This window comes from Betta splendens, chromosome 2 (assembly GCF_900634795.4).
Source record: "Betta splendens chromosome 2, fBetSpl5.4, whole genome shotgun sequence".
NCBI lineage: Eukaryota > Metazoa > Chordata > Actinopteri > Anabantiformes > Osphronemidae > Betta > Betta splendens.
This window is the reverse complement of record NC_040882.2, coordinates 23,316,964-23,341,116: the sequence shown is the minus strand read 5'-3', so window position 1 is coordinate 23,341,116 and position 24,153 is coordinate 23,316,964. Positions and strand designations below refer to the sequence as shown.

Here is a 24,153-nt window from a genome sequence, read left to right as displayed (position 1 = left end):
CACACAACATAGACTGAATATAAAACTTCATTGAGATGGTTTCAGGCAAATGAGACAGATAAAATCAATCTAAATGTAGTTTGATTGGGTAACATGAACCCAGGTTAGTTTATGAGACAAACTCTATTCGTCTGTGTACAGTTTAACTGCTTTAGCTATGGGCGACACAAATGATAATTCATGTTATTTAGGTTTTTGACGAATTTGTTTGATCCTTGAATCATTGTGTTGTCATCGATCATTGGATAATTTGACCTTTTTTGTGCAGCTCCTCTTCCTGTAAGTGTCAGTGGAGGAAGTGATGGGTAGACACATAGTTATTTCTTGCTTAACTGACGTTATCATCGCTCATGTCGCTCATCGACTGATGACGATGCTCAACCTGTGTTTGTTGGAAGTTTGTTTTGCTCAAAGCTCAGGTGAGAGCAGGAGCAGGAAGGGGCGGGGCCTGGAGAAGGGGCGGGGCAATGGACAGGTAGGTCGCAAACACTCGCATTGTCGTTTGTAAAAGCGACGTATTCCGAGAAAAACGTACTGATTTCAAAGCGGTGGTTTGTTTACGGTGCTTTTAGGAGTCTGGAGTTTTGACTGAAGGGGAAACTCGACGTCTCTGGAGGTTTCAAAGCTTCATGGATCGCTTGATTCGGGGTGTGTTCGGTTTGAAGAAATGGCTGTGAGCAACCGGAGAAGCGCAGTCAGTGATTAACGGTGAGTGTGTGTGGTTTAGCGAGTTCTGGCGTCGAAACCTGTGTTCTTGTATAAAAGGGTGTTATTACATTGTGTTACAGTGGATTTTACTTTGTGTACTCCGTTATTATACAGAAAAATGAACCAATATTCAAATGAACTGTCTCCTATACACACTCACGGAGGCTCTTGGAGTTCTACAGATGTAAAATCATGTTCTCTTATTTCCTTTTCGGGGCTATAAATACTTGTTGATCAGCTGCACTTGTTTAACGTGGAAAACGTGTAGCTAAGCAGATCTCAGCTACAACATTAAATCATTATAGTCCATAATGTACCATAACATTGATGCCTGTCTGTTGTAAACACCAGTGCCTTTAATCTCACATCGTTTGTTCTCAGAACAGGTGTCCAGGAGCTGACATCACGTCATGATGGATTATTGTGTGTTCATTTGACCCAATACTGGAGTTGATACTAAAGTCAATCAGCAAGTTTTTGTGCATTAGTGATTAATTACAGGAGTCTGGCTTGTTCCTGGGCTCAGGGAGCAGGTATGACCAGTGTAAACAAACACTTGTTCAACAAAATGCTTTGTGTGATAAAGTTCTACCTAATCATCCAAATCAGCTAAACAGCCCCTGGTCACACACAGCACTAAACTAAAGCGTCGGTGGTTGGGTTCGGGGGGTGAGCGGGTTAAAGATTTATCCTTCTGCACACAGGGAGACAGAGCTGTCTTTGTGCACCACCATTCACCTCTGTGGGAGAGTTTTACCTGGCGTTTGCCTCATTAGTTGGCGTTGTTGGAGCAGGTTGGTTGCTGGTAGAGCCTCTTGTTGTTTGGTGTGGAGGGTAATCTTGACCTGGGTGGCTGGTGAATGGTGGAGCCTGTTCTGACTCATACCTGCTGGGCTTGGTGTGCTGATAAGCAGGCGATTTATAACTGCACAAACCTCCAGATGCCAGAGATCGCGTCGACCCAAAGAATTTGCAGCGCTGTGACTTTGAGGCCACGAGGAAGTGGAACGGGCCCGTGCGTCACAAGGCATCACCCCAAACGCTGGTTAAATATCAACATTAACAACATGCGCATGTCAAAGTACATAATTAATTTGAAAGTGTAAACAGAGCCATGCAGCTGGTGCCGCGGACCACGACTTCGCTAGTTTCATTCATACTGTGTCAGGATCCGGTTCGACTGGTGTCCCTCAGCTGCTCAAGCTAGCGTTTCCGCCCCTTTTGACATTGACGCAGGACTCGAGGATTCAAACAACCCATTCCCCTAACACTGCCCCCGTTGTCTGCTTGTCTGCGCTTCTGAGGAAATGAGATTCGTTTCTGCTGTTGGTTTCCCCTCAAGCGTTGTCATTTTGTGATTTTACTCTCATTTGATACATATGTCAAGTGATACTCGTCATGTTGCTCCTGTAAACGTGTGCTATTTTTAAAATGTCCCTCAGCAGAAAAGAGAAACGAGTTTCTGTTTGAGATCTTTGAAGATAAATACAACAGCTAAAGACTAAACAGTCCCATCTGGCTTCACACCTTAGAGCTTTTTGATACGTTGCCATGGTAACCTGACAGCTTCTTGATAGAAAGAGGAGAACTAAGGTTATAATGGTGCTTTCTGGTTTGTCTTAGATCTCTAGAGTGGAAACACTGGTTGAACGATTGACCTTTGACCCTGAAGGCCTGTCGGCCGGGTCATGCTGATGGACCAGGACACTCAGTGGCTGTACCAACTCCTGGCAGAGGTCCAGTTGGAAAAGTTCTACCTGCGTGTGAGAGATGGCCTCAACATCACCCGCATTGAGCACTTCTCCTATGTGAAGGAGTCCGACCTGGAGCAGATCGGGATCAGCAAACCCGGTGAGCAAACCCCTCTTTGATCATGTCTGCTCCAGTAGAGCCGTCCATCAGTCACTGTGCTCCCCAAGAAGAGGCTTCAGTCATGGATGTTGCCTCTGACTGTCACACGTCTGTCTACTATTTACTGTAAAAGAAGGTCTATTAACACTAAGATACAGATTAGACCTGTGCTGTAATGATATCAGTGAAAGTTCTGTGGGATCCAGATATTTTAATGATAATGTGAAATGAAAAGACGCAGATCTTTAAATTTTGCAATTTTCCATAAGTAACTGATACTTCATATATAATGATAAACCAGTGTATAAAAGATCTCCTTTGTGAACTTCTGTCAATGAATTAATGAGCAAATGTTTAATATACTTTAATTTTTTGTTTATTAATGTTTTTAAGTTGTGGTTGCATTTCTTGTGCTGAATATATTTATCGATCAACAACATTTTGTTGATTTAAACGATGATGCGTCATCTTTGGCAATTTTGTTTTACAGCACAAAGAAGATTATGGCACGCTCTGAAAAACTACAAGACAAATTCCCGTTGGCCCAAGGTGCAAAATCCTCAAAATGATTGTATGTTGACTACCTACAATAGTTGCAGCAGTAATGAAATTCCTTGATTCCCTCAGACGTCCAACATTCGAAGCCCAGAGGGAGGGGACCAGTGGAGTGGTTCTGCCCAGGAAGCAGGGAGCCGGGCTCTTCCCTCTCTGATCCAGGACAGTGAGCTGATCCTGGGGGAGAAGCTGGGCTCGGGGTCCTTTGGGGTGGTGAGGAGAGGAGAGTGGCACACGCCCACGGGGAAAGTGGTGAGGAACACTTGATTTGATGGGTGCATGGCCTGACGTTTAAATGCAGGTTTAAACCTGAGGTGGACGAGGGGGTGAAGGGTCCCCGGTGTGATCGGACCCGAGTATGTGGAGCCTGATACATGGCCATGATAACAGAGTCTGAGGCTGAAGGGTCAGCGTGTAGGGATCAGCCTGGGACTAAACCTCTTTCCTGCTCGCAGGTGCCCGTTGCTGTGAAGTCTCTGAAGAGCAGGCAGACGGACACGCTGACCGACTTCCTCCAGGAAGTGACCACTATGCAGTCACTGGACCACCCCAACATCATCCGCCTCTATGGCGTGGTGCTCACGCAGCCCCTCAAGATGGTGGGATAGCAGGTTACTCAGGTTACGGTCAGTCCAGACTAGATGCAGAGCCCTGACCCGTGCCCCCTCCCCACAGGTGACAGAACTGGCCCCCGTGGGCTCTCTGTACGACACGCTGCGCTCACGCCAGTACGAGTACCCCCTCCTGCGCCTCTGGCTCTTCGCTACCCAGATCGTAGCGGGCATGGATTACCTGGAGACCAGGAGGTACATCCACAGGGACCTGGCTGCCAGAAATGTGCTGCTGGCCTCCAGGGAGATGGTGAAGATCGGGGACTTTGGGCTGATGAGAGGCCTGAACCAGGATGTCTACATCATGTCAGCACACAGGCGGATACCCTTCGCCTGGTGAGGACCCCTGGGAAGCGTGGGAGTGGGAAGTCAACACCACTTAGAATCCCCTATTAACAATGTCCTATTGTTTTGCAGGTGTGCTCCTGAGAGCCTTCGAGTCGGCTCCTTCTCTCACCTCTCGGACGTGTGGATGTTCGGCGTGACGCTGTGGGAGATGTTCACCTACTGCGAGGAGCCCTGGTTCGGTCTGTCGGGCCGACAGGTACGGCTCCTCTTTCATAACCGCTCCGTGCCAATCACGGTATTGTCTCCGCGTCCCCGCCCTGACGCGGTCGGCTCCTCTGTCTGACTCGCGGCTTCAGCGCGTCTGTCCTCTGCGCTGCAGATCCTGTGGCGCGTGGAGCAGGAGGGCGTGCGTCTGCCGAGGCCTCCGGATTGCCCCCAGGAGCTGTACGCGGTCATGAGGAAATGCTGGGCCTGCAACCCCGCCGACAGACCCAGCTTCGCCCAGCTCGTCGCCATAGTGACCGAGGCAAAACCGATGGAGGTCCAGGCAACAAGGGACTTTGCAGAGCCCAGAAAGGTGGCGCTGGCGCCCAGCGACCTGATCACCGTCATAGACCACGGGTGGGTGAGAGGGGACTTTGAAGTGGCAGCGTGCTTTGTCGACATGAAAGCAGGGTTTGAATGGGCTCGCTCATAATCGCACATTCCAACCGTGAGCGAGCGCTGAAGTTGGAACCGGACCGACAGCTTTGGCACCAACGTCATGTCGTTTTGTTGCATAACCTCGGATCTATCGAATCGATCTTGCCATCAAAACACTTCAATGATCAACACTGATATTGAATATTCCCTTTTAATATGGGATCAAAAAGGGATTAGTGACCAAATATTTCTTAAACCTCCTCCGGAGACCTGTTTTTACAGTAGAAGTAGAAGCCACAGAATGTGTTGTAAGCATTCCTCTGTTGCTGCAGGTTGGAGATGAGCGAGTGGAAAGGCCAGAACCAGAGGACGCTGGCCGTGGGCTGGTTTCCTGCCAGTCTGTCGGTGCCCTTCTTTCCTCCTCCTCCTCCTGCTGCTGCTGCTAGCGCTGGGCCCAACCCCGCTTCCAGCACCAGCTTCATCTCAACCCCGGTGAAGGACACGCTGCAGCACACGGGACACGGAGACGTCAAGGCCGAGCGCTGCTGGGGAACGCCAGAGAGCGTGGACAGGTCAGTGATACTGCAGCGACTTCTCTAACAGATAGGGAGACAACCCTATCCGGGTATAACCATAAAGCTGCACAGCACTAAGAATGACTCAGCAGTTTTTGTTTGCTGACTAATGATAAAGCAGCCAGGTCGTGTCCCACAGCATCTTCTTTTAATTCACGTAAACAAGCAGTGAGTTTCAGCACCTGGGTTCGTCTTGTAGGTTCGGTTCATGTGCTTAGCAGTCGTTTGTGGTTCTGTCGGACTAACGTGTTCTCGTTCCGCTCCGTCCAGCAGCACCTGGAGGGCGGCAGCCACCAGAACGAAGGAGACCTCCAATCTGAAGAAGATGGCAGGTACGAGCCCCGCAAAGCTGGGCTGCAGCATCACAGCAGAGATGTGGAATATTATGATGTTACAGGATTCAGAAACAAACAAAAGCGTTTCATTAGGAAGTCAAATGGATAATTTTATATGGAGGAACAGCTCCACTGCTTTTGCTTCCTGATGTTCCCTACAGTTCCTTAGTCCTTGTGGCTCCAGAGTCATGACGCAGTCTAGAGTTCTATGTGTGGACCAAAAACATGTCTACATTTATGTATTTATCCTTTAAGTCTTCATTGTGCTGATTTTTTTTAAGATCCTGAAAATGGAACTTACCTTCCCCTGCGTTTAGTGAACTCAGTGAACTCAGATGGTCACATGTTGACTGTACGGGTACATGTGAATGTTACTGGCCTCCTGTGTTGCCTCTTACTGGTTTACTCACTGTTGCCTCCTGGTGGTTGTTTGACACCTAGCAGTCAACTATGGGATTTCTACAGCTGTTGGCTTTTTCGTCACTTGTCAGATTGATCACGCATTAAACTGTGTCTCCAGGTTTATCTCAGAGCCTGGAGTCCGTCTTGAGCTCCCCCCGGCCTCGTTCTAACACGGAGGTGCTGGTCAGAGCCGATCAGCAGGGCCGACTCCTGCCCGCTGTCATGGCAGCTCGCAGCGCGGGGCTGCACCAGGACCCCCGGCGGTTCAGCGAGGCCAGCATCACCCCCCCCCCCGGCCCCCGCCGCCCAACCTGAAACGTCTGAACCTGAAGGCTCAGAGGAAGCCGGTCGTCCACCCCGCTCCAGGCCCCTCGTGGGCCTCCCAGGGGCTCCTGTCTCCTCCAGCGCAGTCGCAGCAGCCTCCGCAGGGCTACGGAGGCTCCAACCTGGCTAAGATGGCCAACCTGGCTCGCTCCACGCCGCAGCTGGACGAGTGCTCGGACAGCAGAGACAGGGAACGGGTCCGAGAGCGGGACAAGTCGGCGTACGCGCAGAACCCCAAAGACAGTCTGGTGGCGCAGGTGAGAGGGCGTCACCACTGTTCTGGTCATTGTCTGCAGGAGGCGCTTTGCTGTATGGGTTAATATACATGCTTTAATGCTTTATGGCTGCGCTCAGGTGATGGAGGCAGTTCACGGGGTCACCACCGAAGAGGCCCAGACCGCACTCCAGCGCAGCGAATGGAACCCAGTACGGGCCGAGCAACAGCTGAAGGTCAGACACCGACGGCATGATTTAACGTTTTATCAGTCGACCGTATTTCTGCTTCTGAGCCGCATCCTCTCCTCCAGTTAGAGCAGCTGTACTCGCTGAGCCTCTGCTCCAAGGAGGACTGTGTGAAGATCCTCTCCCGGTACCAGTGGAACCTGCAGGTGGCCAGCCGCTACCTGATCCGCTGGTCCCGGGACGAGAGGTTGGGCCAAGTGGACAGAGAGCGGCCTCAGATCAGCGCAGAGAGGCGCGTGTGACGCGTGTGACGCGACCGGTGGATTGTCGAGCCTTTGTTGACTTTCTCAGCAACAGCGTGCTTCACAGTGACACTGCGGCACAGGAAGCTGCTCTTCGACCACGGTGGAGTGGGAACACGCTCGGGAGGTCCGGTGCATATGGAATCAGGAAGTTTTTTTAAATACAAGAAATTTTCGCCAGATTTTTTTTACTTTTATATTTGTAGTTAAATAGTTGACCCTATTGTATTTTTGCAAATAGCTGTTGTATCTGAATGAAGGTGTGTATATAAATATTGACTATATAAGGAATTATTAAAATCTGATATAAACACTTGTTGAGTCTTTTGTAAAACTGCACATTTAAAAACATTTCTAGGGTGCAGCAACCTGCTCTTTGATGCATTGTGGGTAATGTAGGCACCTGATTCACAAAGACTTTTCTTTGAAAATATTGACGTGAAAGTAGTAGCACTTTAAGCTTTTCATTTTCCTGCATGTGAAGTAACAAGGTAAAGATTGTTTGCATATCCATTGTGTACATACAGCAGGTTTATTAAAGCAAACACTGAGTGCAGCAGCAAGGTTCAAGTGAAAAACACTTAAGAGAAGGACAAAGTCCATCAGGTTTGATGGACATGCTACAAATACTGCAAATGTACTTCACTTTTGTTTCCACCAGATGGAGCAGAGGCATAGAGGAATGAAGGCGGTTCCTAAGCAGGGTATGGATTTCACACCCCACAGGATCTGTAAATATATTTAAAAAGTTAACCTTTAACCAGAGGACAGGGACTTTGTCTCTTTGGCTCCACAAACTGAGAAGGGATTTTCCTTTGAAGCAGCAAGTGAAACCAGATGTTCCACATTGAGGTTTCCTGGACAATCACCATCCAAAAAAGTATGAAGGCCCAGAGGTGACAAGAAAGGCATAAATATAAATTAATGCAGGATTATAAAAAAATTTTAAATGTCAAAAGTTGTTTGAAAAGTCTTTTGTATCAACACTTCAACAATGAATCAATGTATAACTTTTATTTATTCATATTGTTTGTTTCTGTAATAAATGCATGTAACAATGACAAACAATTTGATAGAAACAGAAAACTTTAAACTTATGATCATGGACAGATTTACTTTCAAAAGCATGTATAACAGATAAATATGCATCATACATCCTTTGGGAGGCTTTCATTTGTTGTCAGAGGACACACTGAACAAGGCCGATTGTGGCATATAAACACGCAGACCATAAAACACATTTAGTTACCGACAGTGTAGCAGAGCTGCATAAATGCAACAACTAGTGGTATCTAGCCTCACAGGAATCACACCCACGCTTTCTGCCTAACAACTAGTGATTGCTGAACAAGGCACAACGTTTGCTCCTTTAAATGATTGTAAAGCAGCAAACAAAACTGGTAAAGACCAACATTCAAGTCTTTTCACCAGGTTGTGTCATAGTGTTTCTGTTAAAGTCCGGTCCACTGTGTGTTCCCCATTGTGTTGGTCCTGTATGACTACACTGGCTCGTGTTGAACATAGCGACAAGAGACTAGTGTGTGTTTGCATGAGATGAGACGTGGAGTCACCACGACAACCACTGGACCACAGAGGAAACACATGATCATTTGCACTGACGACTTTCTGTAATAATGCACTAATGGTTTTGAGACACACGGGACACAGAGGAAGAGAAAAGATAAAGGCAGGAGAGGTAGTATAGCACTTTGGTAAATAATGCATAGAAACCAGCCTTTCACTGAAGTCGCAGCCATTTTCAGCTAAATACCCAGCTGCTCTTTACTGTGGTTAATGTTACACTTCTGTTATTTTATGATTCTGGGGTCAACAGCTGATTGCTCCACTGCCTTGAGCTAAATGCTAATGTTAGTGCAGCAACATGTTTATAAAAACAAAACATTGGATTAATTGTGGAAAAAGTTTGAAATTATCCCATTCTATCAGTGTAGACCGTGACCAATGCTGCCACAGGTAAAGTAGCATGGCTAAGGAACATACAGCTTCAACATCCACTATTATACTCTATATAATTATACTCTATGTAACTAGATTAACATGCAGCATAAACAGGAAAAGTCATCATCACTATAGTATACAGTTAAATCAAACATCCACTATTTCGGCCTGTAGGCACTGGAAGAGACAGTGAGGCTGAGGCTGATTTACCTTCACAGGGATTAAAAGTCAGCTAAAGGTGATCACTTCACAATGTGACAGTCATAAAGCTCTAAAACTATACAGAGCCTACAAAACATTGGCAAGGTGGCAGCTAGTGTCAGAACCTAGCAAACATCTGGAATCAAGAGTTTATTGTCCCATTTTGGTTTGTGTGGTTTTGGGGGTTAGCACCAGAGTGGCTGGAATTTGGGGAAGAACAGATAAAAAAGCAAAGTAGATGAATAAAGCGTATCTGGATGAAGTCCGTGCTCCCATGCTGCCGGTTTTCCCTTCCCTCCTTGTTATGAGAACACGGTGCTGCGCTGGTTGGCCTCCCCGACCTTCTCGAAGAACATGAAATCCTGCAGCGCGACCACAAGGAAGGAAATCATCACTCAACAGGACCTCACAAATTGACCGTGGTGTCATTTACAGTCGTGCGATTAGGCTCTTACAATGAGGAAGCAGGCCCCCATGAGGACAGCTTTCATCTTCACGTCCATGTCCAGGGGAAACTGGATGCCAAAGTTGTCCGTGTCGGTGAAGACTTCCTTCAGGAGGCCGCTCCACTGCTTGCTGATACGACCGATCGGAGTCTCGCCATCTTTGGTTTTCAGCTGCAGAACAACAAGAATGGCAGCCTTGATGTCAAGGGCCGATACTGTGAGCTGCAAATTCCTTCGAAAAGCACAGGCAGTTAGCTTATCTTAGCTTAGCTTAGAGACTGGAAGCAAGGGGTAGCAGCTAGCCTAAATCTGACCAAATCTACTCAAAAGCATGATCACATACATGTCATAATACATCTATTGCTTAAATTAAACCGAAATCCAAATCTACAAAACAGTGTGCCTGGCATTTAGCTGGATGCTAACACTAACAGACATCTGCTGCTGTAGCTCAAGGTCCTCCTCAACCCAGCAACAAGGCAACAGCCCCGAATCCTGTTTGAAGTATTTCAGAAACCTATTCAAATTATCATTTCGTAACATAACACCTTCTTACATACGTTCGTCATTCTTAATTCCTCTCCACCAGTGACTCGTTTCACTGCGGCTGTGACCTTGTTACTGTCTAGTCTAGTTGTTCCCTTCTTCATCCCCTGCTAAGCCGTGAATTTGCATTACAGTCGTCCCCTGCTTCCAGCAGTGTTTTGTGTGTAGTTAGGTTCCATGGAAGTGAGTCAGTGTAGTCGACTTCCTTTGGAGGCTCATTAAATCCTTTTCCTGCTCTGGCAGTGGCCCTGACTCCTGTACAGTTTTCTGTTAATGCATGAATTTCCCTGTTAGTTTGTTCCTGTTCCCTGTTAGCTTGTTCCTGCACATACATTTTTGTTTAATTTCTGCACAGTGCAAATGAGCATCGACTGCGTGGGGTTTCACCTCAAAGTTCACGTCCCCGCAGCAGTTGCAGGCGAAGCAGGGCCCCTCCAGCTTCATCACCGTCTCCTTGTTGGCCCCCTGGATAGCAAACCTCGGCAGGCACGGGTGCCACTCCTGTTTGACGTAGCCTATGGTGGTGCCTGGGGGCGCCTGGACCTCCAGCTGTGGGTCAGGACCATATTTAAACGCAAATACCAGCAAGGCACAAAATTAGTCCCTGTCCTTCCATGGCGTTTGGAAAGCTGCCATCCTTCCCTCACTGCTATAAATAATACATCATGAGGTCACGCAGGGTGTCCTACAGGACAACAAGACTGATACACGAGAAGACTTGTAGCATTGTGTTAACACATAACAAAAGGTAATGCATCTCACATGGCTCCTGTCTGGTCAGTAAACAGAAAACCGCTCTGTGAGGGTGTAGGAGCTTGGGCTGCGGCCAGTGGGAATGTGCTGCGGCCAACTACGCGATTACGGGGAGACGGAGACAGGGGAAGGTCCCAGAGGTGGAGGGATGGCAGAGGAGATCGTTTGCACAGACAAAAGGGCCATTCATGCTCCCGACAAACCCCTCCCTGGGACGACTGGTGCACAAAAACGGTGGAACGCTTCAGCGACCTAGCAACTGAACAATAACACAAAGGGATGCAGGAGACGGAGGGGGATCCGAGAGGCTGCAAACGAGGGCCTGAGCCTCCTGTGGCCTCGGCTAGTGGTTAAATATTAGCATTAATAGCGGTACATAGGGTCAAACAGGCAATGCACAGGAGGAATATGTCAGATAGCAGTGATTGATGATATTCAGTGATGTTGACACACAAACCCACCTCTTGCAGGCAGCAGGGACACCAGCAGGAGACGCAGCGGAACGGCCGGATGAGGTGGATGACCTCACGGTCCATGTTGTCCTTGATGGTCATGTCGAAGCTGCGCAGGGACCCGCAGCAGTTCCGGGTGCAGCAGTCGTTCTTCTCTTTGGCCTTGTAGATCTTCTGGCCCAAGCTGTTCTTTATGTCGTACTCATTGTTGGTCTCGAACCCGATGATGGCTGGGCAGCGTCGGAGGGACGGGGACAGAGGAAGAGGTGGGATTGTGGATTGTTGTGACAAGCAGACATGGTTTAAGGCTGTGGCAGCCTCAACACCTCACAGAACTGACAACGGGCTGCTTTCAGCAGAGCAACGCTAAACATCACACTCTTACCTTCCAGGAGCTCCACTTTTTGGTGAATCAAGATCTGGTCAATCTAAAACAACCAGGGAATAAAACATGGTTATGAAAGATATGGAAAGAGGCAGGGAGAGCTAGTTTGCAATGGAAATGAGTCATAACGCATGATATTTTCAGAATAAAGGTTTATCTCTGGAATTAGTAAAACATTTGGAACGCGTTTGGCTCGTTTCAACGTGTGATATGCTACACAATAAGCTGAGCCACCCGTCGGCGCAGCCGTCCTTCATCTGTGTGACTCATCGAGGTGAAAGTCCAGAAACCGCAGGAGACGTACAGATGTAAAGGAGTGGCACGACGACGCTCACCATAAAGAAACTCCTGAGAAAACACTTGTAACAGGTTGAGCCGCTTTCTCGCGCGCTCCCTCATCACTCATCCAGAGACAGGGCAACACCGGCCGTGACTGCGCATCGCCACCTGCTCAGCTCTACCTGTGTGAGGTACTCCAGTCCTGGAGGCACTCCAACGGGACCCACTGAAGCCCCAGTCGGGGCTAGGGCGATTCCTCCTGGAGGCCCTGGCGCCGGGCCGGGGCCCACCGGGCCGGGCTGGTACATGACTGCGGGCTGGTTGGGGCTGTAGTTCATGTTGAAGCCCGGTGGAGGGGCCTGACTCGGGTCCCCGTAGCCCCCATGAGGAGCTGGATACGGGGCCACGGAGTGTCCACCAGGCTGAGGCACGGGGTACGGGGGCTGGTTGTAGGGGCCTGGGCGGAGACAAATACAGCCATGCATGAGCCACAACGGGAAAAAAAGGGAGCGACAAACGACGAGTGCTCAACAACATGGAGAACCAACGCCGTAATTCTGCAGACCAGTGCTCAATGCTACGATCAGATAAGCACCAAGCAGCAGCACAGTGATGCGGCGCAGCGTTCTCTGTGGCTAAAAGCAGACGCTAACATGTGGGTGAGGGCACGCCCGCTTCCTGTGGACCGTCCCGCTGCTGGACGGCGCCGCTCAGTACTCGGCTCACTGCTCCAAAGCACTTACTGCACACGAGAGTAAGGGACCAGCTGAGCCTGGGAATACCGGATGCCCCCCCCCCCCCCGTCGCCACGGCAACGGCTCTCCGAGCGACGTTCGGTTAATGTGAGGTGGATCGGGGCATCGATAGAGTTACGGCACAGATGCGATCGCTTCCTGCTTAAGTTATTTCAGGCGGTTGTTTCAGAACCACCTCCAATACTGATCATTTATAGAGCGATTATGTCAAGACTGACAAGAGTGGTTAAACACTTATGGAATTAAGAAACGCACTTTACTGTTTGTGAGAGCTTCCATTTACAAACCAATAACTCCTAAATTATTAATAAAATGAAATCTTCACATCAACAGGTGTACAGGTGATTTATATAAGACTGACACTGGTATATAAATAGTATATAAATTCCCCTCAGTCCAATCTGGTCAGTGGTCAAAGACAAAGCTGCTCATTTTTTATATTTCATGACTCATCCTGTTACTGTTACTGTTGTGTGTGTATCCAGATTTGATTGTATTTTTATACATCAGTTAATATGGTTAGAAGAAACCACATCTGAGAGAGACCAACATGTGACCAACACAAACACAACAGACCACCAATCACCAGCTTGATCTTCTTTTTTCCACCTTCACGCTCCAACCACCGCCCTGTCAGACTCTGTCCTGAGTGCAGCATCAGGTCATCGGTCTCATGACACGAGGCCTGTCACGTTTTCATGCATTTGCAAAAGACCAATAGAAAACTGTGTCTTATGCAATAGAGTCAGATGTGACTCACCACTCGCCAAACTGGTTTTTGCTACTGGACCAGTGGCAACTGGACTGGACTAGTTCATTCCTCCTCCGTTCAGGTCGTGACCACGCAGGCACGCAGCTTCAAAGCTGAATTAATCTAATGAGGCCTCGTGGTCCAAAGTCGGACGTTAATTGGGCCCTCGCGCTCCTTCCGCCTTCCCAACACGCGCCTGCTATTTAAAAAATGCCCTGTGCTCCGCGTCTTTCAACATTCCATTGTGTAACTAAATGCAAACAAAACAAAGAAATTCCAACTAGCATATTTAAAGAAAGCAGGGACAAACAAGTCAAGACAACTGGCGCTTTCACCATAAACCTGCTCTTTGCATCAACAGGGGGGCGTGTGTGCACACGCTCAACTGCACGTTTGTGGGATTCCTCCCAAATTGTACAGTCTTTAGGGGGAAATTCCTCAGGGCAGCTGCAGGAATCTGGGGACGGGACAAGGTGCGTATTCATCGCGCCCTGATGCTCCGATAGACGCGCAACGGTGCCATGGAAACTCTGACACGCAGAAGTCATGGCACGTCGTGTGTAAAATCAAAGCCACATCGTTGTTGACCTTTTCCTGGCACTCACCCGGAGCAGACATGACGAGGAGCCGGCTGAAGCTTCTTCCCAGCAGAGCGGTGGCGCTTCCAGGCCCAGTCCCAGGGTCTCAGCGAGGAGCTGGAGGAATGAACGGGGAGAGGGAGGAGGTGTGTAATGAATGCCAGAACCCACGGAGCGGAGAGAGGGGGGGGGGGGTCGCACAAAGCAGCAACAAAAAGGGAGCGCGTCCAGCAAAGATCGGTTTCACCCAGTCACGCACGGAGTGGCGAGCGTCTACGAGCTATAAAGCTAGAACCGCATCGGCTCACAGAAATCAAGGTCTAAAGTCAGAGTCCTTGAGCCCATGATGATAAAAGGCATGAAAATAACAGTGGGTGTGACGTGTTTGAGGGAGGGAGAGGAGGGTGGTCATTTATGTTTCCACTGGATCCCACGCGATCACTCGCTCAGCCGCGCTGCGTGTCTCGCCGTTCCCTTCACTTCACCTAATGCAACTTTGGAAGGAAATAGTGAATTTCCGGTTGCGACACATGCTTTCAAATCCGCATCAAGTCCGACCTGTAGCTTCCAGTAATTAGACAAGCAGCTCGCCGCCTCTCGTTCAGCCACCGCGGCGCGCGAGGAGACGCTAAACGTCGCTTCATTAGGCCGAATCACGTGGTTTTGAGGGGAACGCTCACCTGTGCGGCGCCGGCGTCTCCTCGGCTCCGGACAGTGAAGCAGAGACGGCTCAGAGCTCCGGAACCCGTGGACGCTTCTCGTCGGCCTTGAACTCAACCTGTTTTTCTCAGCCTGGCGTCACTCCTCCTCCCCATCATTACTCCAGTCTCCTCCCCCTCTCAGCCTCAGATGGGCTTCAATAAGGCGTCAGACCTCGGGACGCGTATGAGGATCAGAATAACAGACGTCAACGGGTTTTTTTTTGTGAAGCTTCACTCGTTCTGTTTCACGCGCGTGCTGTTTTCACACGTAGGGATTTGCAGCGGCCAGAGGTTTTATCAGCGCTGCAGCGGGAGGGGGGGGAGGGAGGGAGGGACCGCTGCTTAGACGCGTCCTCCGAGTCTGAGGTTATAGACGGTCGCGCCACCAGAGGGCGCTGCCGCCTCAGTAGAGCAAAGGGAAGCCTTCAGTGACCATCACTGCAAACAGTGAAAGCATCTAGAAAAGTAAAAGGATTTTACCATAAACCTATATTCATATATACAACAGTAATGAGACTTGAAACGTGTAGGTGGATGCACACTCCCCTTCTGTTTTGACCAAATATTAACATTACTAATTGACTGACCTTGATTTGCCACACTGTTTTCTGTGACATGGTGTTACAGAATCGTCCATCGTTCCATCCCGACCGCCGCTGGCGCCAGTCCTGTCTGTCCTGGTGTGAGCAGCAGGTCAAACCCGACGGGTCACCTGACTCTCGCAGGCTGAGTCAGAGGGTGTGGTAAGAAATGAACTGACGTGTTGTGACCTTACGACATGTTGGATTTCCCCCTCAGTGAAGCGCAAAACATTGTAGAGTCAAACATACAAGGCTGCATTTATTGTCTCTCTCTCTCTAAGGTTACCATCAAAACCTTAAGTGGTATAGATACTAGGCAATATTAAGACATTTTACTGTAAATATAATTTTGAATGCAGAATTTCACTCCAACAGATGTCTACACTGTGGTATTGATCATTTTAAGATGATGTATTTTATGTATGTAATTCATATATTCTTTATGTGGCTCTGCAGACTGAGTCTATATTTGGCACCTGCTTAAATGTCTGGTACTTATAGGCACCTAGACTGGGGCGGGTATGAGGGAAGTTCACTCACACACACACACACACACACACACACACACACACACACACACACACACACACACACACACACACACACACACTTCAGTCATGTTACAAAAGCATGTGGTGCATGTAAATTATTTTAGGTGATGTTAATATCCACATTAAATATTTAGACAGACAGACAGACGGGTTCTCTGAATAAATCAAATCTATTTTGCTTGGCAGTATTTCAGCCTGTTCTCTGCTGTATAAGACAGTCTTCTTGCACTGAGCAGGGAGGACCCTCAGTCTCTCTGTGTCTAGCATCGTCTTTTTAAATCACTCACAGCAGTCTTTGATTGATTCACTGTAGTTTGTCCAGCCAACAAATACAAACGTCATATAACTGGTGATGTGTTTACTGAGTTAATATATAAATGAGACGCCTCATTACATTACATTCTACCTCATGCCTATCTCTACTGGAGGGTTTGGGCTTCAGGTTTCGTGTCTGACTCTGACTTCCGCCCAGGGGCCCCTAATGATGCCCGTTCCTAATGGAGCCAATCAGCGTCCCATCAGGCCCCTGCAGACACGCAGACATGCTGCCAGCCCTGCCTTGGTTTATTTATGCACGTCTGATCCATCAGCGCCAGCTCTACGTGTGCTGAGCCTCTGTGGCCCAAAATAGAAATAATTAGGACAGGGCGGGAAAAGAGGAAAAGTGAAAACGTGTCTGAAGGCACATGCGCTCGGACCCCCCTCGCCTCCAGCCGCTGCCAGGCTCTCCATCCATCCCCGCTCTGTGCTTTGTTTGCTGCAGACGGAGGCAGCAGGCCGGCGGCTCAGGAGCTATTGTGTGTGGTCTGGAAGGAGTGGCCGCCTGCCAGCGAGTCCAGCAGGGGCCTGATTGTATCTGCGATCGCTCTAGTGTATAAACACGAGTCTGTCCAGTCATTTGTTCATGCTTCAATGTCATTAAGCTGTTACCAGCATTTGAAAGCTTGAGAATCAGTTTTTGTTTTTGTATTTGAGTTAAGAGGAGTGTGGGAAGATTCATTTCACTGGATTCATTTTAGCTAAATGACTGGCCACGAACTGACGCCACATCTCTGATTCTACAGCAATTCAACATCAGACGGTGGTTTTTAATGAGAAAATCAACTCAAGTCGCTTTACTTTATAATTGAGCCCTTGTTGTTTACCTGAGATCAACAAGTTATCGCAGTCATTTCATTTACAAGCATCTAAATCATAAAATGTACTGAATACAATTTTACTGTCCTTTAAATAAAGTGTTGTTTCTAACTATTTCTTGTGGAGGGTTTTAACCATAGGAGCATCCAATGGTTTCAGTACAGTTTCTCTCTTTGCTGGTGTTTCCTGAACTAAAGTTCAAACTCTAAAGAAAAATGCGTGGTTTACTTGAAAGATAAATATTTCACATTAAGTTTCTTAATTATGTTTTAACTTTATCTTATTTACACTGAGACAAAATTGACTTGATTTAGAAAGTAACGAGGCGCGTGTTTCTTTGTCAATTAGCATCTGAAATGTCTTTGTTTGCCTCAGACTGATGCCGCTGCTGTCATCATGAGATTTTCATCACCTTGTTTTCCCAGGTTGACCTGTTGCACACGCGTTGCTCTCTGCATCAGTAGTTTCTCCATTTCAAGACTTTCACGTCCTTGTAATTTATTTCTGGCGTTGCATCGGGACATGGGTATTAGGAAAGCACTGCTGTTCATATGATCCAAATGGTTCAAACCTATTCAAACCTGAGGGTAGTGTGTTACCCCAAGCAGAGCCTGTAAACAACAATGGCCTTATCGTGCTCCCATCTCTCATTCAGCTGCAAGGAAAATGGAGGAGGGCGTGGGGTTGAGGCGACGTGTTCGTACGTGTGTCGACTCATGTTGTCAGCACTTCAGATCTCCTAAGAGTGGCACTGGAGGTCTGACACTAATGATGACAATAGCAGGCGGGAGATGTAATTGTCTGAAGTCCCCCCCCCACACACACACACACACACTCACAGCCAGTGATACCAGCCCCATAATATAAACCCACCCTTGATGCACGGCTACAAAAAGCCTTCAAGCCGCTCCAGCAGCTCAGAAGACCCTCGACTCCCAGCAGAGAGCACTCAGAAATCTACGGACAGAACTGAAGGTTTAAGGTGAGCGGCTGATTTTTGTTCCAACCCAGTGTCTTCCTTACAGCGTGTTACTGTTTCTAGAGGAAGTTCCATTAACCGTTTGGCTCCGCTTAGATGCTTTACTCCAGGTGTGTGCTTCCTGTCCTGGCTCTTTACCTGTTGCTGGATGAAATATCTGCTGCCGTCTTCCCGAGAGGCTCGAAAAACAAAAGGGTAAGTCATAAATGGGCGTCATTAGTCACTAGATATGTCTCGTAATATTAAAATGACTCCTCTGTGGCTCCTGTCCTCAGGAGGCCAACTGGCTGGACCAGGATCAGTTCTCACGCCTGTCTGATCAGTCCGACCTGTCGGTGGGCGACGCAGGGGACGTGATTCGGCACGTGGACAGTCGGCCGTCTCATTCAGAGAGCTCCCCGGGCCTCGCTGTGCTGCTGAACCAGTCCCAGCACAAAGCCAGCGACAAGAGGTGAGCAACAAAAACCTGAAGTTCAGTTTTATTACATGTGAGGAGTCGACAAATGTAATTAACAGCTAACTTGTTGTGTTCATTCTATGTGAGGGAATGACAAATAAGCTGTTTATATGAACAACGTTGTCAACTTTATAGACATTTGTAAAAAAAAACAGCCTAAAGTTTTTGTGTAAGAATTAACATTCTCAAAGCAGCGTGTTTGTTTTCCTTCTCTTGATTCCACAGGAGAAAAATCGCTCCAATGGATTCAATTGGCAGATTTCAGATGTCCACTAAACGGAACCGAAAGGTTAGTCGGACACCACCTCTGCAGGACTCGGCCTGATTCCTTACGCTTTAAGGTCAAATAGTCATTTGCTGCAGTGCTTTAAGCATTTAGAGGGTGCCTGTTTGTTACAGGATGAACCTGAGGTCTACTGAGGAGATGCCAGCGACTGAAGAAACCCATTTTCCTCCATGCTAATCTCTGTGAACTTGTATTTATTCCATCTGCCATACTAACACACGAGCTGCCTGTCCATCGTCTCCCTCTAGTGGGAGAAAACAAGAACACAACAAATAATAAAATGAGAAAATCAAGTGTTTATGTTGCCAAAGAATTTTATTTTTCAAGCTACAATTAAAGAAAACAATATCAGACTGCAGAAAATATAGATTTGTTTGGGTATTTTCTCTCTTCACTTTCACATATGTACAGTTGTCAAAGAACAGGATATGTACACAGAATTGAAGTTGTAGAGAGAGTGCAACTGCTACTGGAGACTTCCAACCTCTCCCACCAACGAAACAAAAAGCACATAGTAAAACCAAAACAACAAACAAACGCCACAGTCTACAGTGGCATCAACTTATTTTCTGTACACTACAACTTTGTTCTCCACGTGAGACAATCTTATGTCCATTCTCTGATGCGGGTCATCTCTACTCCTGCTCCTCAGGAAGCTAAGAAATAAACAGTTACATGAAATGAAAAAAATATATATATATTTTACAACCATTCATCAAAAAGCCTTAGAGCCGCTTTGACGTCGTAAAGCCGAACCTTTCACCTTACAGCAACTTTATCCTCTCGCGTCAAATCAGTTAACATGAAAAACAAAAAACACACATGAAATGAAAACATCAAAATTTAACTGCTCTCTGTGTAAATGTTGTTCATGGTAAATTGCTATCAATGATCGATTAACAAGCCAGACAGGGAGGAACACTAAGCGCTCAATCACCAATGTACACAGCTACATGCCAAGTACAGACTCTCTATACCATCCACATACGCAGAGGAAACGGTATCAGGGCTTGGATTTTAAAAGTGCACTGCTCAAAGAATTGTCTGTGTGCAATTTGAAATTTAACAATTTGGATGCAACTGCAAAAATAAATGGTAAACAGCACTTGTTCTAGAGGATTGAGATCTCTACAACGATGAGTGGTCACCACAAATAAATCAACAACATTTAACCAAAAAATACAATGAGCTGCCCACAGAGCCAGACATATGGGAGTGACATTTGCAATCTCTAAAGCCATACATGAAACTGACGCATAAAATGGTTTAAAGTTTCAAGGAAATGGCCGTGGAACTGAAACAGTCCTCCTGGAGACACTAAAGGAAATCTGGATATCTTGAAAAAAGTTAAAAATACGTCTTTGATAAGAGCGATCATGAAGAATGATGTGCACATTACCAGCACAGTACACCACAATGAAGCCAATTAATGTAGGAACTGATGTGTAAAGGAGTCCCCGCTGTCACCTTCTGTCTAGTTCTTTGCAGTAGCCGAAAGAAATGACTAACGTTTAAAAAAAGACTGAGGGATAAATAAAAATGGTTACGATTGTCAAAAGAATTCCTACAAACTGACAATACCGTTGCCATCAAAGTGATAATTTAGGCTGTTTTGGCTGTAGGCATCAAAGAAAAGAAGTGTCAAGAGAACAGCAAAAACTGGGTGGCTGACCCACATCCCTCCCATCCTCTTCGTGTCTAGGTGTCCTTTTTGTGTCCCGACCGCCTCAAGTCCCTGCACTTGTGGCAGTAAAAGATGTCGGGAACGTTGGACTTCTTGATCTTTGCGCACGACAAGTGCACCCATATGCCGCACTGGTTGCACTCGATCATCGGTCGCCCTGCGAATGGCTTCCCACAGTAACAGGTGATCAAGTCCCACGAATCATCTCCTGCGTTCATGAAGACAACACATTTACACTTTAGATGAAGTTGGTGCACAAACAGAAACACAAACAGAGATGAAGCTATATTACTCCAGGCAGAAATTGCTATAAGTGATTCCACAAATTAGGACAAGCACAAAGACATACCTGACTCCACCATGATGTCTTCATCTGCAATCCAGGTCTCGCCCTCGCTGGAGCTCATCTCTGCTTCCCTAATGGACTCGTCCGGCTGCACCTTTCCCAGGCCCTGCATGCTGGTGGTGGAGCCGCCGTGCTCTGCCAGCTCCTCTCTGACCGGCCGTACCTCTGTATGCGGATGCTGTGCCTCCGAGTCCGTCTCGCTTTGAGCAGCTGGACTCTTGAGCTTCTTAGTTTTGGGCTGTTTTGAGTTTTTGCTGCGCTTGATGCGAGCTCGTTTCTCACTTTCACTACTGCCACTATCTGCTGCCGTCATGGCGGAACCCAGTGACAACTTTTTCAGTTTCTTGTCCTTCTTGCGCTCTGACTTGGAGCTGGCCTGGCTCCCATACAAGGAGTCCTTAAGGCGCATCTTGTCCAGCAAAGTGCTGTCAGAGTGCATGCGTCGAATACTTTTACCCTTGTTTGCTCGCGCTTTGCGCACAAACGTGTGGATGGTGTGGATATCGGAGCCTCCATCTGTCCAAGTATTGGCCATGGAGCTGCTGCCTCCACCACCTCCATCTGCAGACAACCCTGAACTGTGTGCAGAGCTGGATGATGTTGGAGACCACGAGCTTTCCTAAAACAGAGGAAAAACACAATTGTATTGTCACAACTTGAGCAGCCAACAACAACAGCTATTTGTACTATCAACAGTCACATCCAAAGCAGCGCACCTCTTTTGGACTGGGGATGTAACCAGCATACGCAAGGACAAAGCTGCAGAACTTGTTGAAGTCCTCCACGGTCCTCTTTCTCCTCTCTGGGGGCTACAGAAAGAACATGCCTTTGTTACAAAGCTGGAAGCTTTGCTAAGCAAGCGTCAGTAACAGAAAGACACCGAGGCAGCAAGTGAAAGTCGGATGCTTAAATTCTCACCAAAGGTTCTGTTTTGCACGCCAACAGTGAATCTGGTAGAGAGAAAAAGAAAAATAGAAATTTGTAAGGACACACGAAGCACAGTGTTTCCTGCAGGGCTTCGGGGCTAAAACGCTAGCATCTGGTTGCTAACACGGCTTATAACTTAATCTGGAAAAGTAGAGAGGAGCACGTTGACCGTTTTGACAGTAGCGTTTGCGTATTGTGTTTAACTGACCCGCAAAATGTAAATTTAACCGTGTGATGTGGAAATAAGTATCTCCTCGGGGGTTAATGCTAATCACCGCAACCGGTGTCATTCGCTCAGTTATTCGACTTAATACAATGTGCTGACAACTAAGCACCAGTTATGTATAGATCATTAACGTGTTATTAGCCTTCAAAGTGTGTATTGTTTTTACAAGAGGAACAAACACGCACGGCTCGGTCTGTGAACTGTCAGGCTTTTAACTTGTCATTTTATGGTCTGCCTAGCATCTGGGTTAGCAGGTAGGCTAGCTGACATTTCCAGTGAAAGCTAACAACACGTTACGTCGTCTGTGGCAACAACCGCGAATGTAGTGCGGAGTATTTCGAGTTCATCAACGCTCGATTTGGTTAGTAAGTTGCCTAAAACTAGACACGGGCGATCCTGGTTTTGTAACGGTCCGTGAAGTGCCAGGCAGTGAACTTGCACTACCAACCAGCCACTTGGCCACAGCTAGTTAATTAGCGCATCACGCTGACTTTCTTCAAATGAGGTTTGGCAGTTTAATAGTCGAGCTAGCTTGGCGGCAGGGTGGTGTAACGCTAGATCAACGGCTCCGTCGGCACTGAAAATCAAGATAATGTGGAATAAAATATAAAAACTCAATGTAGAACTGACACCGTAGTGTTTTAGTGCGGTGGCTGGGCAACATTAGCCAGTAACGGTGGATCGGCGCCTTAACCAACTAGCTTGCTAACTGTGCAATAATACGCTAACACCAGGTTAGCCAACGACGTTAACTACAACAAACACCAAACCCCAGGTTTACCTAACACAACTTTAATAACGTCTTCACAACACCATGGAGAGCGATCGGTCTTAGGTGGCGTTATTAATAAAGTTACACATCTGCAACCATACGTTAACGTTAGCCGCAAATGGAGCTACGCTGGATTAGCTTTGTAATGTCCGCAAAACGGACGCATTTAAGCGGCGAGCAGTTGAACATCGCAAGGTGTCGAACAGCCCCCGTGTCACGGATGAAACCCACCTTGGTGATCAGACATTATGTCGAGCATTGTCGCCTCGCCGTCGAGGCCTCGATCCAGCAAGCAGAAGCAGCAGGCGAGCTAGCCGAAGAGTGGCGGCCGTCGCGCTGTGCCTCTCCCCGGCGTGGCTGCACCTTACCACCGGGCAGCTCTCTCCGCAGCGAGCCAAGGGTGCTGAAAACCGACGACGCTCCTCAGAATCAACTCCAGTGTGGGTCCAAGTTGTAGCAATTCCTCAGCAGAGACCAGTAACAGCTGCTAACGTTAACTACTAGCGGCAAACCGCCTCTGAAGTGTCGACACTCCAACGTTATTAACCCGACAAATACTAATTCCTGTCGGTTAAAGCTCCTGCCTCTTCTTCACAGCAATAATAGAGCAATCAATAACGAAACACGGCAACACATTAAAAATAATCGATAATCATCGCTACTCGTCAATGTAAGTCCACAATAGGAACTTCTCAAAGCAAGTTTTTCGTTTCTTAGGTGTCAGAGCACCAATCGACGGGAGTTTTGACTCTATTCCGCACTGTCCTCTCCGTGCGCGGCAGAAGCCTCTTCAGGCTGCCAGCGCTGTTTCCTGTGAGACATTCTGGGTTACGTAGTTTGTCCTGCAGCCATGCAGGCAATGAAAGCTCAGAACGTAGGTTTAGGGAACTACATTTCCCAAATAAGGCCAAATGTAACGTTTACAGGGCTTCTGGGATGTGGTGTTTTTGCCACTGTACAATCCAAACAAGGCAGATATTGAAGGACATATTTTTTGGTGTCTCTGGTGCCACATTAGGAACAGTTTTTAAATCATATCTATTCTTATTTAACATTTCTTATAATTTGTAAATACTTAAAGTACTTTTTTCTTAGTCTGATGATGTAATGTTGCAGTTATTTCACATTGTGCAAGCAGAAAAGTAAAGAATTAATCGAAATACACATATTTAAAAAATAAATAAAAATAAATATAATGTTTAAATAATATATCTACTTGATTTAAATTTCAGCGATTTGTGTGTTGATTATATCACTATTATTAATATTTTACAATAAACTGTCAAAATACCACCAGTTTACAGATTTATTATTCTGTATGATTCTTATGGAGATCACACAAACATCTAAGAACCGAACTGCTGAATATTTACATCATTGTTAGTTCACTGTTAGTAGTTAGTTCA

General features: G+C 47.2%; 3 protein-coding genes across 5 annotated transcripts; 1 reads left to right on the top strand and 2 right to left on the bottom strand.

The window, feature by feature from the left end:
* The first annotated feature begins 485 nt into the window (after positions 1-485).
* On the top strand, positions 486-7,308 carry tnk1 (tyrosine kinase, non-receptor, 1). The gene is given in 14 exon segments (XM_029127077.2): positions 486-708; positions 2,332-2,559; positions 3,050-3,108; positions 3,187-3,366; positions 3,570-3,713; positions 3,790-4,061; positions 4,143-4,269; positions 4,393-4,634; positions 4,988-5,227; positions 5,501-5,562; positions 6,086-6,247; positions 6,250-6,548; positions 6,646-6,741; positions 6,819-7,308. Coding segments are annotated over 13 exon segments (2,223 nt in total). The 5' UTR covers positions 486-708; positions 2,332-2,396; the 3' UTR covers positions 6,996-7,308.
* A 686-nt stretch (positions 7,309-7,994) lies between these two features.
* LOC114848617 (phospholipid scramblase 1-like) lies at positions 7,995-15,072 on the bottom strand. Of its 3 annotated transcripts, XM_029139271.2 has the most exons (8): positions 14,781-15,072; positions 14,128-14,217; positions 12,199-12,473; positions 11,738-11,780; positions 11,362-11,582; positions 10,535-10,696; positions 9,611-9,772; positions 7,995-9,517 (listed from the first exon to the last, which is right to left on the bottom strand). In XM_029139271.2, the coding sequence occupies exons 2-8, from the start codon at positions 14,138-14,140 to the stop codon at positions 9,458-9,460; spliced, it is 936 nt and encodes a 311-aa protein (XP_028995104.1). In that variant the 5' UTR covers positions 14,141-14,217; positions 14,781-15,072; the 3' UTR covers positions 7,995-9,457. The 3 variants fall into 3 exon arrangements, with proteins under 3 accessions (XP_028995104.1, XP_028995113.1, XP_055361346.1); XM_029139280.3 differs by lacking the exon at positions 14,128-14,217 and having other exon boundaries at positions 14,781-15,071; XM_055505371.1 differs by lacking the exons at positions 14,128-14,217; positions 14,781-15,072 and adding an exon at positions 13,532-13,703.
* A 4,477-nt stretch (positions 15,073-19,549) lies between these two features.
* Positions 19,550-23,558, bottom strand: phf23b (PHD finger protein 23b). Its single transcript, XM_029142254.3, has 5 exons — positions 22,979-23,558; positions 21,741-21,772; positions 21,539-21,631; positions 20,826-21,441; positions 19,550-20,684 (listed from the first exon to the last, which is right to left on the bottom strand). Exons 1-5 carry the CDS (start codon positions 23,004-23,006, stop codon positions 20,491-20,493), a joined length of 963 nt encoding a protein of 320 aa, XP_028998087.1. The 5' UTR covers positions 23,007-23,558; the 3' UTR covers positions 19,550-20,490.
* Between the last annotated feature and the right edge of the window lie 595 nt (positions 23,559-24,153).